Genomic DNA, 18,316 nt, shown 5'->3' on the forward strand with positions numbered 1-18,316 from the left:
TTATTCTAACCAATCTAAAATACGAGAAGTTTGCTCTGATTTGACTTCAAACAAGAAAAAAAAAAGGTCTTTTTATTTGGTGTATGTACATACCTGGTTTCAACAGTAAATGTTTGCCACGCTTCAGAATTTTTAAATATATATATTTTTTATTGTTTGTGGTTGTGCTGAGACAAAATGTGAAAAAGTTAAAAATGAATAGGTCTATAAGGACAATCTACGCCTCATACTTATGTATCTGCCCTGCAGCTCACAAGGACACACACAGTCAATGAGGACATCAGATGTATAGTATCTGCTGCTGATGGATCTACATGTGTACCCATAGCAACCACCGACCTCTACAGTATGACTTTACAACACGGAGACAGCAGATCCTACCTGTTCACACTCAGACAGCTGAGAAGGAAGAATAAAGACAAACTGAGAAGTGACAGCAGCTGTGCAGTCTGCTGGTTCCCATGCAACAGAGAGGAAACAGGAAGTTCACAATGCAGTTTCCTTCTCCTGCGATGCGGTTTCCACCTGAGCTCTACCAGGCTGGATGCAGCTCACGATGTGCGTGTGTGAGTGTGTTTTAGAGTTGGGACTGACCCGTCTACTCAGGGTGGTGTTGCTGCGCTCCTTCAGCTGCAGGTCGGTGGGCAAGTTGGTCCAGATGATGCAGGGGGTGTCAAAGCGCTGCCGTAGCTTGGGGCAACTTTTAAAGATGAAGTCAATGATAAAGAACTTGACACCTGCATAACCACCTGAGGGGCAAAAAATATATATATATTCCACTGGTCAACAGCCAAAAAAAATTGTCTGGGGTTTTTCCAACTGTTTTAGGGTCATGTTGATGAGCTGAATCAAAAAAATCATATTGGTTTTGCTCAATCAGGTCAACTTTCTGAACTATGTAACAACATGAGCATCAAATGCATGACTTGTTCTCACATTTGGAATCGGTTTCCTGAGAATCTGATCAACGAGTGATGAGCAGGAGGAGAGATTCCATCAGGACAGAAAAGAGACTGAGAATTTTACACAATGAAGACGTAATGTTCAATTCACATGTACTTAACCTTAGTAGTGTTTATTATTCAATTTACAGAAATCCAAGTTTGTGACATTTAATTAATACATTCTGTTAGAAAGCCATCTTTTCTCCTAAAAACTTTTTTTAATGAGAAATATTAACAGAAATGGACTGAAAATGTCACGAAAATGTCAAATTTAGTGACCTGACTTGATTGAGAAAAATGGATGCCATTTTTGGATTCAACGGTGCAAAATAATTCTAATTCAGTTGAAAAAACAGACAACTTCCAAAATACATATTTTTTTGTAACCCAGTGTAGTCCGCAGTGTGAACAACGTCTCCAACAGGGAGCACATTAAATCAATCAGATTGTTTGGTAAATTTGGTCATATGGCCCAGATGCTGGAGGAAAGCAAGTTTCATTTCTATGTTTGAATCCATTTAAGGAATGTGTTCAAAGAGTGTGGTGTAATGCTGGAAATGCAAACTGGAAACTATGGGTGTGTACAAACTTGAAACACCATGTTTTCTTCTGAAACATGGTGATTCACAAGACGACTTGGGTTGTCCTCCAGGAAAAATTTATCATTTTATCATATCACAAAAAGAAAAGCAATAAAATTTGAAGCAAAAATGTTTAAAATAGAAAACAAAAAAGAGCATTTGTAGATCAACTAAAGTGAAAATGCTTGTTTGAGCAGATGAGTTTGTAGTTTGATATGTTTCCGAGTCTTTCTGAAAGTCTCTGTTGAGTGCTGGTCCTAGTTTGAAAATCTAATAATATACCTATGATGAAGCCCAGAAGCTGGTAAGGTAACAGGCACGAGGAGACAAAGGCCACCCACAGTCCCACGTAGAGCTTTTGAGTCAACTCTGGCTGGACCCACATGAACAGACTAAACACACACAAACACACACATTCAGTATAGTACAGAGCTCTATTCAATGACTTTTACTTCAGCTACATATAAAACAACATTTGTAAACAAACTCACTTTTTTATCTTCTCAAGGATATTGGCCATCTTTCCAAAAAGATTCTGTGTGGATGTGAGAAAAACAACAGTCAAAACGGACTGGAACATTGGCTTTTTTTTTTTAAGGTTTGTTGCTCTAGTGGCCTTTATTTGAAAGTGCTCAGACAGACAGTAGGTAATGAGAGAGAAGACATGTGGCAAAGTTCACCAAGCCAGGAATCGAACCTGCAACAGCAACATCGAAGACTACGGCCTCCTTATGTGGGTAGTGTCTAACCTTTGTGCCACCACAGCACCCCAGAAAATTGGCTCTTGACTGTAATCAGATCATTTTCAAACACGTGTGGTATTTAAATTTACTTGCAAGCAAGCGTGCTGGAACAGGAGCTTTGAGGACATTATATGTACTGCATCACATCTACTGAATTTGGTTGTGATGTCAAAACGGCTCATCTGATTCTAAGAGTTTCCAGGTGAAGCGCCATGTTTGAAGCCTCTGTGTCTGATGTGCTAGACTGTGAAGGGAACCTCACTGACTGACTCTGCACTGAACCGGAGTTCAAACGAAAAAGGTGAAGCAGGGCGTGGGGGTAAAACCAGCACCTGCAGGAATTCAGGACTTTTTTTTCCCCCCTTTTAATCTCAGGGGCGACTTCTTCTCTCGCTTGGAAACAGTCAGGGCCGTTCTCCAAAAACTACACCGTGACACACTCAGAACTAACAAAGGTTCTTTGGGAAGGATTCACCAAATTCTAGGGAAACACTACTGAAACAGCCGATGACTTGGGTTTGGAAAGAGTGGTGTCACTCAGATCACAAAAATTCCCCGCACTGCCGCACAGATGTCAGACATCAGAAGAACTGGACCAACAACAGGGCACACCACACTACCATGGTGTGATGTATCCTCTGCTCTTTATTTAACAAAGTAAAAACCAGAATGCTACAGAAATATTCTGAATGCTGTTATTACAACTTCTTATATCATGGACCCTAAACTAAAATTGTCCACAGTTGGCATCAACAGATCAAAGCTTCACAATGATTGGATAGACGTAGAGATGAGTGAAATATTTTAACAAGAGGTTTCAGTTCTGACCTACACAATCTCTTAGTGCATCTTCTCTCACCTGAGCTTTCTGAGCAATATCGAGAACCAACTGGAACTTCTCAGATACAGTTAAGTCTTCTTTTGGAGGTTCCTTGAAAACAATAGAGCCGTGAGCCAGGAACCAGCCTCAACAATTTTAATTCAATCAACAACTTCTGTAGGTGTAAAAAAGAAACTAACAATTTTTATAATAAGTGTGCCTGATAGAGTAAAGAGAGATGCCTCACCAATGGCTCAGACACTTCAGGTACGATACTCCACTGGATCCTCCAGCCTCTGAGAGTGATTTATCATGGGAACGTAGAGTTGAACAAGGAATACACACACACACACAATAAATACTTAAGAGTTAGTAAATGTGCTTGTGTAGTTTCTTATGGAACGACTCTTTTTAATTGCCTGTGGTTAAAAACAGTAACGTTGGTTACGTATTGTAACCAACGTATACATACAATACGTATTCAATATGTATTGTACGTATTGAAGCCTATACGAAATAGAACCACTAAAGTGTCAGTACTAAAACATTTTTTTTAGCCAAGATTTTATTTGATATTACGGAATTGCTGAAGTAAAATTTCTGTTCTGAATAAGAGCATGACTTGCAGTTTAACCCGAAGTTGGTTTTTGTCCGGGTCTGTCTTTAAATATGAGAGTGGTTGAATGTGCTGGAGAGCTCACCTGGAAATGAGATAATTCAGGGAAAGGCGGAGAATTGCAAAGAACAGGAACATGGGGATGACCCAGCCATGCCACGCTGCATACATGTACACCTGTCAATACACACAGCCAGTGTGGCACCATCTTAAAAGTTTCTCCAGAATGGTTCACCAACTGACATTATACAACTGACTGGCTTTAAGTCTACTCTGCTATAATTTGGGCGTAATTTAAATTAAATGAAATCAAACTTGTACAGCTGACTTATAAAGTTCAAAGATGCTTTACAATGAAATCGGTCATTTCCATTCACACAAACATTGACACACTGATGATCGTAACCACAGCTGAGAGGCTGCTATGCAACATCATCAACCCTCTGACCAACACCAGCAGGAAAGGTGGATGAAGTCTCTAGCCCCAAGGACACAACAGAAGTACGAGACAGGGGCTCAAACTAGTGACCCACCGATTACAGGACAGATTCCTACCTCCATTGCCACCGTAAACGCATGCTGCTGTATGTGGATGGATCCGATTGTACGATCGGATGGGAATTCAGTTTAATTTTGACCAAATTCTATTCCATATAACAAAATATGAAGTGAACCCGTTTGTCAGGTTCCCTGCCCCTGCTGATGAAAACAATAAAAAGCCCAATCCTGCCACTCACGTGTTCCATTCAAAGCAAGAAGTAGTTTTAATTGATTAAAACACATTTCACCAAATTGTTATGTTGCCTGCAAGGTTTGTGGTTAGCTTTAAATGGGAATTCTTTTCACACTCAGTCATAATGGCAGGAATCACAAATACTAGTTGTTCTTTATTCGGATTCACCCACCTGAGCTATGAATCGCTACAGCTATATAAAAAGTAGCTCTTGGCAGTTGTTCATCAACAGATACAAGGCTACAAATTTGCATACAGTGCGAGTAGGGCTGGGCAACACATCAATAACAATTTATATCACCATAGACGAGAATATAAATAAAAAATGCATCCAATAGAATTTTCAGTAATTTCACTGAACTTAAATTCAGAACTGCACAGCATTTTGGAGGATGTAGGCAGGGGAACGACTTTAGCTGCTCAATCTCTCAATGCCAGCTAAGTAAGGTTGGTATCAACTAACTCACACACTCTTTGGTTACCTAGCAACAACCTGTTGAGTAACTTTGATAACAGCAAAATCGGGTCTCATAACTGCTTAAAAAAAAATAACGGCATGGAGTGAATGGAGGAGAACAACAGCTCGAGAGGAAGCTGCGAATAAAAAGCAAAAAAGGTCACGAGTATCTGGCAGTATTACACATATTAAAAACAAAAAAACTAATCAATAATTATCAATATCCATTGATAAGAAACCTTTATAGCATGATACATTTTACAACTACTGTATATCACCCAGCCCTAAGTGTCAGGTTTGCATTAGATTCTTACTAATTATATATTTTAATATATTTCATGCCTGGACACTGTTACTATTTAATAGATGTGTGTGGTGCTTAGTGGAACACGGAGACATTGTCTGTGTATGGACTTACAATGAAGGCAATGGCAGACGTGTACACAGAGTACCAGCTGGATAAGGCAGACAGGTTCCTCATGAAGTTTGTCACAGGTCTGAACCCTCGTTCTAAAACCACAAGGTCAGGCAGAACAGCACATCAAACTCATCTTTCTTGCTGTTAATTTTTGTGGAAAGAAAATGTTGTATAGCAAAGCATCTGAGGGGTTGTGTAACCAAAAGTACCTGTATGTGGGGTTCCACAGGGATCCATCAAGGGACCTCTAATGTTTATTTTTTATCTTTCAGCAAGCATATAATTTTTTCTCCTATATAAAAATACTCTACCATACTTCTAATTATCTGCAGAAAAGAATACACACAAGATCAAAGACAAAAATACTCACTGAGTCGTCTCATGTTTTCAGTCAGTCTGAGGATCAATTACAACAGATCAGATCGATTTTTGATTTAAAATAAATACAACTTTCATTAGAACCTTTTCACTCTAAATGCTCCTCTCAGAAACATGTCTAGCATTTTCCTTACCTTCTTGCACTTAGTGGCTCCTCTGTCTCCAAAGTTGTCTCCTCTGGCTGGAAGCGGAAGTCTTCAATGTAAACGCCAAAACGATTGTAAAGCCATTTCAGGAAGCTGTTGTATAAAGTCTCTTTATGTTTTTCTAACAAAATAAGAGGTTTGATTAAGTGATTACAAAAACTGATTAGGAAACTGATTTTTTTCCGGACTTAAAACAATATGAAAAAGACAAAGCAAGGAGTGAGAGTTCTAACCTGTACTGCTGCTTAGAGAAGGTTGAGGGGATGGAGGTTTTGGTGACTGAGATGGAAAATCCTCAACTCTGAGGACATAGATAAAATGTCAGTCAAGAAATAAAGGAAAATTGGATTGGAAAGTCTTGTAAAACAACCCACCCTAATTTTATGGCATCATTGACTTTCTGTTCCAGCTCAATGCGTCTGCATCGTTCTTTCTCCAGTTCCTGTTTAAGTGAATCTATGTGGGACTCATCTTTCAGTTTCCTCAGCTCCTCCTCTGAAAGAGTGACGAGTCACAAAGACGACAAAAAAACCTACTCCTAGAAAACTTTTTTTCTCCAAACGTCTTATAATTAATGAGAAAAATCAATTGTTAAAGTGCAAATGAAAGGTGAAGTATCACATGTTTTTATGTAGAACATTAAGAGAGTAAACCTGATTTCTCTCCCACTTAGGATTTATTAACAAATTTCATGTGCCGTGAGGAAGAGATGGACCGAGAAGCTAGCAAATTACAAAACGAGTAAACTCAAGTTATAGTAAATTAAGTACACCGCATGAGCCAACACCTTGTAGACTTAGGAGCAATAACTTAGTATTCTATTTCTGTATGTATTCTTGCAAAGTGTCGAGTGTGTGTTGCACAGGAGACTGAAGGTAAAGTTTAGTTAGGTATGCACCGCTAATGGTGAGGTTTAAGATAAGGGCCAGGGGTAGAAATGAATATAACATGAATGGAAATCAATTCAAAGTCCTTTTGAAGATAGGAAGAGGTAATGTGTGTGCCCGTGCATGCCAATATGAAACACAATTAGGACTGCAGTGTTATAAATAGCTGCTGGAGCATTACATAAAGAAGGCAAATATTGACAGATTATGCAGCATGCAGTTGTATTGTGGGATGAGTTTCCTTTATGTGATCTGATCACTGAGACAGCAGCATTGGTACAAAACAATTATGGACAGCTTGAAGAGAGAAGTGACTTATTTTTTTGTCTTTGTGCATTACGACCCAACAGTAAAATACTGCAATTAAGTGATGACTAATTACAAATTAAAAGAGTCCTTTTGGGGGTAGTGGTGGAAACAGATGGGCTTTAACAGTGTTTATGTGACAGACCAACAAAGAAATGTAATGTGGCAAAAAAAATTGTGTCGTTTTCAAATATTTTCACAAATAAAAATCTAACAGGTGTGCCATGCTTTGTACATCTGCTGCAACATATCGCAACACTTTTCACCTTCAACAAGGCCAAATCTGTCATTACATACCTATCTATAGTCACTGGATGTTACTTATGGTTGTCAGAGCACAGGATTGCTTTATACAAATGAATGCCATACTTTCTGACATTTCTTTGCATTATTCACCCTCCATTTTACAATTCTAAACTACTTTGCATTATTGTGCCATAAAAATCCCAATAAAATACTCTGTTGTTTAAAACTCAGAATATCAATACTTTTGTATGGCTCAATAAAGGGTACAATATACTCACGTAAGAAGTGTTTTTCTAACAAAGCAATTTCTAGAAGTCCTTTCACCTCATTCAAATCAGTCTTTGGCTCTTCTTGGACACCTGCCAGAAATGATGCAGGACCAGCCTTTGGCAAACAAACACAAAATAAGCAACATGAGTTTTATCTTTGGATCAAAGGCAAAAGTTTTGTTGTGTGTTCCTGCACCTGGCCTTCCATCTGCTGTTCTAACTCAGGTTTCCTCAGCTCTTCTTGCTCCCTGGGCAAGAAGCGTGTTTTCATCACGACGTCGTCGCTGCATTCTGTGTCTGATGTGTTGGGCGACTCGGTCGGGTCAAGGAACTCGTCTCGTCTTTGGCTCCGAAACCGGATTTTGTCAAGACGCCTCAGCATGTTGGCTGCCGCAGGTTCTGGTCTCTATCAGAACATGATGAATGCCTGAGCAGCCAAAACAAGGATGGGCAAACAAGACAGCTTAAGAAGGAGGAAGATTTTGTCTTCAACTTGGTATCTCTAAGCATTGATATGCAATTCAGTGACATTGAGATGTTTCAGATCAAAGACATTTTACCAAACAAAGCTGGACTTATGTAAAAACTGACACACCCAACCCAACTGTTCTACCCTCATACTGGAATCAAGCAGTATGATAAATGTCAATGAATCTTTTACTCACTGTTCTTTATACAATGCTGTGTTATCCAGCATGTTTGAGGTCATATAACATCATATCAATTGGATTTAAACTTGGTCTTAGACTAGGCCACGGGAGCCCAAACTTTGAGACCAAGATCTACTTTTTCTTTCACCAGCCGGCTGAGATCTATCTCATGAAACGAAGACATAAAAATTGTAAATTAAACTATATTAACTTATTTTATATGCGAATGTACATCATTTATAGCAGAAATAATGAAGTGATAGAAAACCTAATGCAAGTTCTTCCTCAGTGAGATTCTGACACTGGGAGGAGGTGGTTTCTCAGTCAGAAGCTGTTTGCAAACCTGACGCCAGCAGATGTCCGTCAGTTATGGTAGATCTGAACTTTGGTTTGATGACATTAATATGAGAAACTACAGACTGATAGGAGGAGCCAAAGAGCACTGTAAAAGTAAAGGCAAATCTATTGAAGTTGGTATATAATTAATTTACTTTCACATCGCAGTAGAAGCCATTCGTTTGTTAAAACTTAAATATATTTGTCCTATTTGATGTTTGTTGTGAATACTCAAACGAACGAGGTAGTCCAAGTTTGTCGTTTATTAAACGTTCAGAAACCACAGTGGTTGTAATGCGCCACGGCGAAGGTAAACAAAGGTAAAATAACCCAAACAGGTGATCAACTCAAAACCACTCGTACCTTTTTACTCTGTCATTTAAGCACACCCGTTGCCGTGGCAACCACCGGCGCCCCGCAAGCCGAGCAGAGATTACGTTAAAAACATAACATTCAGTCCATTACATATCAGGTTTCCAGGCTTGATATTTGTTTCTCGATTATTAATAAGCCTCTCATGAACACAGCTGTGGTTGAGTAGCTAATTTAAACTCCTGCGCTGCTAGTCAGTCGGTCTTTGAGTCGCCTTTTTTTGTTAATGGAACCAAAACGCACTGAATTGCGCAACACCTTGTTGAAACAATAATTACTGAGATTATTCATTTGAACATGTTTCGTTGATTTTTTTTTTTAAGTAGTATTCTTTAATGAAGCTACAAACATTTAGGATCGTAGTAAATATTTTGATAAGCCTGTCAGAAGAGGAAGTGCTGGTCTCAGCATCCTGGTGGCGTTCAGTGTGTCTACTGCTGAGATTGACTCAAAATCTACTAATCGACGTATTGAGCACCCCTGGACTAGGCTATTCCAACAATTTTTTTTCTTTGAGCCATTCAGAAGCAACCTGATCCATGCTTTGGATCAGTGTTCGGCTGCATAACCCAAGTGAGCCTCATTTCAACATCACAAATTAATTAATGAACGGTCATTTTTCTGCCACAGCACAGAATTAATGGTCTCCACTAAATGCTGAAAAGCAGCACCAGAACATCACACTATGTTTTATTGCTGTGTTGGTTACACTCTAGATGTTAAGGAATGAACATATTTCAAAAAGTCCTACTTTTGTTTTGTTGGTCCACAGAATAGTTTTACCAACACTCTTGATGATCATTAAAATTTGTTAAACGCGAGATGCACATTTGTGTTTTTGGTCAAAAGCAGTATAATTTAATAATAAATTTACTCATTGTAGGGCTTGGGTAGTTGATCTGAACACCCTGTTCAAATCAACAAAGCTTCTGAGACCTTAGAAAACATCCCTAAAACTGTAGAAAAATTAATCAAAGAAGAAATTAATGGGGAAATGTTTTTTTTTTTTTTTTATGCCACCAGCCGCAATAAGTGACGAGCAATTCAGACAATATTCTGTTAAATGACAGGATGGATGTTTGGGACACTTACAATGCAAGCAATGATTTGTTACTCTTACCATGTCACTTTTTGTCACATTTATTTGTGTAACTTAAAAAAAGGCTAGTTTAACTGGACTATATATGCTCCTAACATGAAGCAGGAGTAGCCATATACGTTTGCTGTGGTGAAAACATATTTGCAAATATAAGACACACTTGTAAAAGTTACATATCGTGCCTGCAACTTTAAACACAAATTGGTTTACGCTTTTGGTAAATAAATTTAAAATGATGTTCATAGGTGTTATGAACAGTGTCTATTGCTGAAATACCGAATTCTCTAACTTCATTAACTGGAATGATGTCACCTTGGGTGTGATCTCACACCTAGCACAGAGTTGTACATTCTGAAGTAACTGGAACGTAGCATAAGTTGAGCCTGAACTTTTATTTTTGTAGCAGCTGATACAAGGACGAAAAGAAACACTGAAAAAAAAAAAAACTCAGAAATTGCTTTTGCTTCTAACCATTTGCCTCTCTCTCATACGAGTCTCTTTTTACATTCAACTACTTAGGAAATGTATTTATTCAAGGAAAGTCAGATCCCAACACAATGACCCATACAAATAAGGACTTAGACACAGGGTAAGAGGAAGAAGAAACTGCTTTTGTTTGATACGCGAGGAGAAAAGGTTTCATCATCGCCTTTCTGGGCTCAGACTGAGTTGAGTGTATTGAGAGGAAAACTGTAAAATAACTTCATCACAGTCTGATGAGGTTGCTTACAGTCTGGAGGAATGAAGGTGTGGTGAGCCTTAAAACTCACTGAGCCGTCTAACAGGTCTGGCTGACATAACAATTCATGCCTGAACAAGACTGAACAGAAGCCACTTTCAGACATGCACACAGAGTGTGACCCACAGTGTCAGTGTTATGCATCGGTCCATCCTTTCCTGGTGTTTTTGTATGACCAGGTCCAACAGCAGTACCAAACCTAGTAGCATTCCCCCCTGCTGCAGTCATGGTACTGGACAGTCAACCAGCTGCATTAGTTAAGTCTGCGCTTCCCCAGGACAGTCAGGTGGCTGCTGCCTGCGTTTTGTGGTGCTACCTTGGCACCCGTCTCCACTTCCTCAACATAAGCAACAACACACATCAGTAGGGTGATGAAATGTTGAATGAAGGGTCTTCGTATGGTGTCGTTAGCGTGGGTACCTGGACCATTAATATGGCACAGAAAGCATCTTGGAGACCAAAGTACACAATACAATATAAAAAATTGGCAGCATCACAGTGATTGATGCTTTCTTCAGCAGGGAGATGAAAAACTGATGGAGCTCAACTAAAGACAATACTTGGGGGGAAAAAAATCCTGTTAGTTGCTGCACAAGAGTTTAAATTAGTCGGTGCACCTCTTACAGATGAATATTTCCTCCTGCATCCATTGTTGTCGAGTAAGATTTTTAATACTGTCGAGAGAGATTATCAGAATTGCGATATTGGACTGTGTGTGTTTGCAGGGACACTGGGAAAAATATTATTTATGTGTTTAAATTGTCCTCATAAACCTAGAATCCCTCCCATGAACACAGAATAAAACAGCAGAAAAAAAAACCCACAAACAATAAATTGTTGAGACACATTTTCCATTTTGTGCAACACCTCGGTCTGTTTGCCAGTTTGAGATTTCATATAAAACGGTATATAAACAGACTTTAAAGCCGAAAATGATCAAGTGTTTCAAGTCATACAAATGGAACAAATACAGAGGAACATCACTCAGCTAACCTTATTGTTGACAACAAGTAAAGCAAAGATTGTAGAGCGAGTTCTGCTTTTAAAATCTTCTCACTCTGCAGCCTCTCTAAGAGGTGTTGGTCTGCTTAATTAGTTTTTGTTATGTGTAACCTAAGACTGTCACCAGTCTTAAATGCTATGGTTATACAAGTGTGCAGCAGTGTGCATGTGAGCAGATAATAGAGACAGAGGAAAGGCACATAATCATATATCAATAACAAAATGAATTGGATACTTTATAAAACCCATGATTATCCCAGGGATAAACAAACAATCACAGCAATTGTTCTTCTACTACACTCCAATGTGAACACACAAGGTCCACTTTTCCTCTACATCTGTCACATTGTACATGTTGAAGATCACTTATAGGCCAAGAATGATCCAAAACTTATAAAACAGCTTTCACCTTGCACACTGCTCTGCCCTGTACGAATGGATGCTCTTTTGATGCAATAATTCCATTGACACTCATCATGAAATTGCTTTTCTATGCAACTGGGCTTTTGATTCTTGACAGACATAAGGCAGGCATTAGTGTCTTCCATACACTAGAGCTCTCCAGCAGTATGAACTATGCCCCCTCCTGTGTATGCTTCAACTTTGATTGAGCAGCCAAATGTAAATCAAACATCATAATTACACTAGCAGATGTTAACACAAGTTCTGGCTGCATGTCAGGTAGTGATGATTCCTTCTACAGAATCATGACGGCAGGAAAACAAGCTGCTACTAAGGTTAAGGAAATCACTGAGAACCACAGGCTACTGTGGACAGGAGAACATGAAGCGACTGAGGAGTCTCAGCACAGACTCTAGAAAACTAACACAGATTTCTACTACTGGTGCACTGATGACAGTATTCTAACAAACTGGAATCCAAACTGGCACAGTTAAGGACCAGGTCTGCAAAGTTCTGCAAAAACATTACTGCCAGCCACCAGGGATTTCTAAACCTTTGGAGAGCTGTAGAAAGAAGACGCAGATCATCTCTGACCTGTGCCATCACTGCCAGACATTACTCACCCTGTAAAGCAGTGTTTCTCAACCCTGGTCCTCAGCACCCTCCTGCTCTGCATGTTTTAGATGTGCCTCTATTCCAGAACAGCTGATTCAAATAAATGCATGACCATCAAGTACTGCAGAAGCCTGTTAATCACCTAGAGATACAATTCAGGTGTGTGGCTGAAGAGAAATACCTAAAACATGCAGGACAGGGGGGCGTGAGGACCAGGGTTGAGAAACACTGCTCTAAACATTAGATCCCTTGCACCAGGGGCGTCAAATCACTCCTAATATCTTTAATGTCTGACATGGGGAGATATTCTTCCAAATTTTTCTCTTTCTTCAACTTCATTATCTGATACATAAAGGGAGCTAATCAGAGAAGTTATTTCACCTACAGGATTTCTCCATGTAACCCAGGCTTCTTCTCCTCTGTTGTTAAATGCCTCTTCCTGATCTACAAGAAGACCTGCTCCACTTTCTTCCTCATCCTGATCAGTATCTTTTTCCTCAGCATGTTCTGATTGAGAGGTCATGTCATCCATCTTGAAAAAAACACCCAAACAGATAAATTCAAACCTACAACAAGATTCTCTTTAACTGTGTCAACATATATAGCACAAAACCTGAAATTATAATATCCTGGTCCCCGTACTGGCCACCATTTTGTCAAATTCAGCTTCTATTTAAAGCGGAACTCACAAATACACACAAGGGGGATACTTCACAGGCATCAGGTAAAATATGTTACACCAGTTAAATTGACAACAAAAATAAATAGTCAACCACTCAGAATAAAATTGTTTGACTTTTAGCAACAATGATTTATTACAAAAACCACGACCTAAGAAAATAATAATGGTTATCTGGATAAATAAATCAGTAACCAAAAATTCAAAAGTCCATGTCAGTAAAGAAACTCAAATGGTTAAATGTTCAAATATTCTCGATCCTTTTTAATACGAATATTGTCCACAAAAAAGTTCCATATCCTGGGAGACTTTCTCCCTTTTAATCCAAAGTCCCAATCCAAAACGAAAAATCCAAAGCGCCAAAAAAACCCTCCCCAAAAAATGAGAAAAAAAGAGTGGTACCACCAAAAATCCCCAAAAAGAAACGTAAAGTCCAGATTTCACCGGGAATGTCTCTCCACCCCGGTGGCGTCCTCTCGCTCCGTCGGCGTCCTCAAGCCAATTGGCGTCCTCTTGCACCTGGCGGCGTTTCCTGGGTGCAAGCTCCAATCCAGCTCCTGAAGCGCACGATCCGCTCCGCTGGGGCGAATGCCGTTTTATCTCTTTTCTTCGATTTATTAATTGTTCTAAACGTTCAGTCAATTCAAGTCTCCCGCTGCACGGACCTGACGGTGAGCGTCTTCCTCTCTGATTGCGCCGCTGCGCGCCGACGCACACGCCCCTTTTTATACATTAATATCAGCCACACCTAAAAAACCAATATGACCTGACCAAAGATCAGTTTTAAAAGTGGAAATTCGGATATATTTTACCGTTAAATAACAACTGTTATACAAGCCAGATGATACATTTCAATGTATTTATCCAGGAAAAAAACAAACAGTGGTTATGTTACAACTTTCACAGCTTTAGCTGAAGAAGCTTAAGGGACTTCAAAACACCGCTTTAGCAAACTGATGGAAATACTCATGTTTGCATCCAAAGCATAATGGGATTTTCAACCTTTAGACATGCATTTGTGAAACAAGTTAAAGATCTTGTTGAAAACGCTGTAGTGTCCACCTGTCTTGGTTTCAGTGGTGTGAAAATAAAGTGGAACAGAATGAATGGTATTGGAAAGCCAGTATTAATCATTTTATATCACATTTTTAGTGCTTTCTATTAATGTGGCCTGACCTAGATAAGCAGCAGAAAAGTCAATGGATTAACCCATTTAGATGGTGATTGTGATTTATTGCAACACGGTATAGAGTACTTTTGTGCTTGCTGTGTCTGAATGTGGTATTATAGTGTTGAGATTTTATAAGAACCTCTGTGGTAAGGTTTGACCATAAGCTAAAAGGAAAGTTTGTCTTTTCCAACAGACTTGTTGCCACGTGCATTAGGGCTCCCTATCAGAGACACATCCATCTTCTCCTTGGAGGGAGAGTCACTGTTCGCAAAGCTAGCTAAACTAGTTCCTTTACTCAGACTTAATCACCACTACAAAAACAAGTATATTTTTACTTTGGCTATTAATTTATTGTTATAACACTTCAGCTTTATTACAGCAGGATGAAGGGAATTCATGGTTGTCAACGTGAGGAAAGATTCAAGTAGAATTCAGTGAAAACTTTTCCAATATTTGCTTACGAAACGTAAAATTTTAGGTTTAATGTTTTGATTAAAAGATATATATGTTGAAAAGGCAACTCTCAGTAATTAAAGCATTGAAAAAGCTTCCTTTAATTTTCAATCATTTGAAAATTAAACGGAACATTCTGGCTAATCAAACAAAAAACAGTCTGCTTTCAAGATTTTAGTCCTAACTTAACTAAAGGACTAGGTAACAGGTTTTTTTTATTCAGCCATTATCACAATTGATTCTCCCGCTTAAAATCTCAAATATTTAGACTGATCAAAAGTAAACTGGACATTTCTTCTTTGAATCTATGAAACCTCTATTATATGTGTGAAAATACAAAAGGGGGATATTTTCAATGCTTTTTATCATTCGTCAAATTCTGGTATTTGATAAATATAAAAATGAATGATTCAAACCCAGACTGCATCATCTTACACTAATTACACGTTCTTTAAAACACGGTTTGCAATAATTGTAAAAACAGGAAAAAAAGAAAAGTTATTAAAGTCTTTTCTTGTTCTCATATACTGTACATCTCACTTGCTGGTGTGAACTTATTGTTATATCTTAATAACTAATACTAAATTAGGAATGTCTTAAAGCCATCTTAAAAGACAATCTTTGGATTCTGTGCTCTAATATTTTTGCTCTGACTCCAGGTCAGTTCACCCCTTTGGCATTTTGCACCCCTATTTTGCAAAATGTTGCTAATCCCTTAGTTTCATACTTGTAAGCAAAGTATTTCTACGCATATGCATAAATCATTGCATATTAGTTTTTCCCTCTTTTCTAAGTATTACAAACAACGGGGAAAGTCAGAGAAAATGCTCTACTACTCTATAACTGTAGTTCCTGAAATCTCTGAATTACACCCCATTTCCATGTATATAGTTTTGCTCCCTTATCGACCCAGCCAACCGAGAAAGATTACAAAAAAACAAAATTTTTGTTAAAATATAAACACACACACAACATTTGCAGGTCTTTTTTGTTTGTTTGTTTACTGACTTTCTTTACGTCACCAGAAGGCCACCCCCTATTAAACTTAGTGAAAGCCAATCAGCTGTGGGCGATCTAAGCCCCGAAGGAGCTAAAGGAGCCCAGTCAGTCTACAGGGTCCGGGTCGGACACACCCGAACAGGTTACCGAGTCAAATAGAATGGTGTTAGTGCAGAAAGGTATGAATAATATAGATATTTTTCTTACCAGAAAGCCGAAGATAAAATAAACTTTCCCACTCTGCTGGGCTTTCTAAGCTCACTAAAAACAAGGTCAGACCCGCTTCTCAGGCTCTCCGAACCAGAACAACTGTTGTGAGAACCGCTCCGAACTTGAATCCGTCCTCTGTCCCGAAAACGAATCCAAATGTTGGTGTTTGTTAATACAGCAGAGCGGTGCTCCTCCACCTGACACAATAATCACTGATATGGGCGGGGTAAGAGGCAATTGCTTTACCAGGAAGTGACGCAGTCATGCGCTCCTTAAAGCAAACTTGCTGCTTTGGGTCCAGGCGGAATTATGGAAAAGGGCAAGAAATGTGGAATATCTTATTGTTAAACTTCAGGAAGGTATAGATAAGGTGGGTACGTGGGGGGTAAAGTGGGGTTTTAAATTTTCAATTGAAAAGACAAAAGTAATGTTTTTCACAAATAAAAAAATAGGGGTTGATAAAAAGTTGTATTTATATGGGAAAGAGTTAGAAAGGGTTGATTGGTTTCGGTTTTTGGGTGTAGTTTTTGATAAGAAACTAACTTGGGGAAATCACATAGTACATATTATGGAGAAAAGTAAACAGATTCTAAACATTATGAGGTGTTTAGCAGGATTGACATGGGGTGGAAGTTTTGATTCCCTTAAAAATATATATGTGTCACTAATTAGATCAAGAATAGATTATGGGAGTGTAGTGTATGGTTCAGCAGCCAAAACTAGGTTAAAAAAGTTAGATGTTATTCAAGCCAGAGCAATGAGAATTTGTTTAGGTGCAGTTAAGTCAACGCCAATATGTGCTTTACAAGTAGAGTCAGGAGAAATGCCATCATGCATTAGAAGACAGCAGCTAATGGTCAATTATTGGATAAGTTTAAAAGGACATAATGCAGATCACCCGGTTAAGAAAGTATTAGAAAAGTGTTGGGAAAGAGGAAAGAAACAAATTGATAGCTTTGGGTGGGTTAGGGATGATAGTGCGAAAATTTTTAATGTATATTATAAGGAATTTAGTCCAACTGTATTGTGGCCTTTGAGACCTACATGGACTTGGAAATATATTAATGTAGGCAGAACACTAACAAATATTAAGAAAAGAAACACATTAGATATTTGCCAAGTATTTTATAATCAAATGCAGAATAAATATAATGACTACTTGCAAATATATACTGATGGGTCGAAAGACCCCAAAGGTGAAGCAACCAGTAGTGATTCCTGAATTAAAGATTAGTATTTCAAAAAGAATGTCTAATTATTTGAGTGTATTTGCAGTAGAATTATGTGCTATTTTAGTAGCTTTAGAATGGGTGGAGGAAACTAATATGAATAAAATAATAGTTTGCAGTGACTTTCTATCTGCGTTGATGAGTATCGGAAAGGAACGTACAAAAAATTATCATAAATATTTTATATGAGATTATGGCAGTTCATCATAGGATATGTGAACAAAATAAAAATGTTATATTATTCTGGACTCCTGCTCATGTAGGTATTATGGGGAATGAAAGAGCAGACAGGCTGGCTAAGGAGGCGATTAAAAAAGATGATATTGATATGCAAATAAAGTTATCTAAAGGCAAAAGTATAATTTGGAAAGAAAGCAAGAAAATATGGGAAGCTATGTGGGTAAATGAAATAAATGGAAGACATTTATATAGGATACAAAATACAGTCGATGTAGTAAGGATCAGAGGAATAAACAGGAGGGAGGAGATAATTATAAATAGAATAAGAACCGGGCATAGTTTCCTAAATGGAACTCTTTTTAAGATGGGGAAACACCTTACTGGCTTATGTAAATGGTGTGATGATGTAAAAACAGTGGAACATGTTTTGATTAAATGTAGAAAATATGCAAGCCAAAGAAGATTATTAAAAACGGAATTAGGTGTTAGTAGGGAATTGAAATTTGAGAAGGTGATCGATCAGCTGAATAGTATTGAGGGGAAAAAGATTGTTCGTTTTTTTAAAAACATTGGGATCTTTAAGATAATTTGAGGTGTAGATGGTCGGAGTCAATAGAGGGCAGTAGTGCAACGTAA

The 18,316-nt window shown here is 38.4% G+C and overlaps 1 protein-coding gene across 3 annotated transcripts in view; it reads right to left on the minus strand.

The window, feature by feature from the left end:
- Window positions 1–16,507, minus strand: part of LOC103465656 (GRAM domain-containing protein 4-like) — a 29,895-nt gene extending 13,388 nt beyond the window's left edge. For 2 of the 3 annotated variants that reach the window (XM_017305082.2, XM_008410677.3), the window contains exons 1-15: window positions 16,269–16,507; window positions 7,741–7,971; window positions 7,554–7,659; window positions 6,211–6,331; window positions 6,070–6,137; window positions 5,825–5,957; window positions 5,683–5,708; window positions 5,313–5,404; window positions 3,790–3,881; window positions 3,336–3,384; window positions 3,128–3,199; window positions 2,017–2,060; window positions 1,808–1,917; window positions 595–749; window positions 382–399 (exon numbers count right to left, since the gene is read on the minus strand). In XM_017305082.2, coding sequence (XP_017160571.2) covers window positions 382–399; window positions 595–749; window positions 1,808–1,917; window positions 2,017–2,060; window positions 3,128–3,199; window positions 3,336–3,384; window positions 3,790–3,881; window positions 5,313–5,404; window positions 5,683–5,708; window positions 5,825–5,957; window positions 6,070–6,137; window positions 6,211–6,331; window positions 7,554–7,659; window positions 7,741–7,926 — 1,272 coding nt within the window. In that variant the 5' untranslated portion in view covers window positions 7,927–7,971; window positions 16,269–16,507. The remainder of the gene's footprint in view (window positions 1–381; window positions 400–594; window positions 750–1,807; window positions 1,918–2,016; window positions 2,061–3,127; window positions 3,200–3,335; window positions 3,385–3,789; window positions 3,882–5,312; window positions 5,405–5,682; window positions 5,709–5,824; window positions 5,958–6,069; window positions 6,138–6,210; window positions 6,332–7,553; window positions 7,660–7,740; window positions 7,972–16,268) is intronic. The other variant, XM_008410678.3, reaches the window with a different exon arrangement.
- Between the last annotated feature and the right edge of the window lie 1,809 nt (window positions 16,508–18,316).

Source organism: Poecilia reticulata, chromosome 6 (genome assembly GCF_904066995.2).
Source record: "Poecilia reticulata chromosome 6, P_reticulata-male-v2, whole genome shotgun sequence".
NCBI lineage: Eukaryota > Metazoa > Chordata > Actinopteri > Cyprinodontiformes > Poeciliidae > Poecilia > Poecilia reticulata.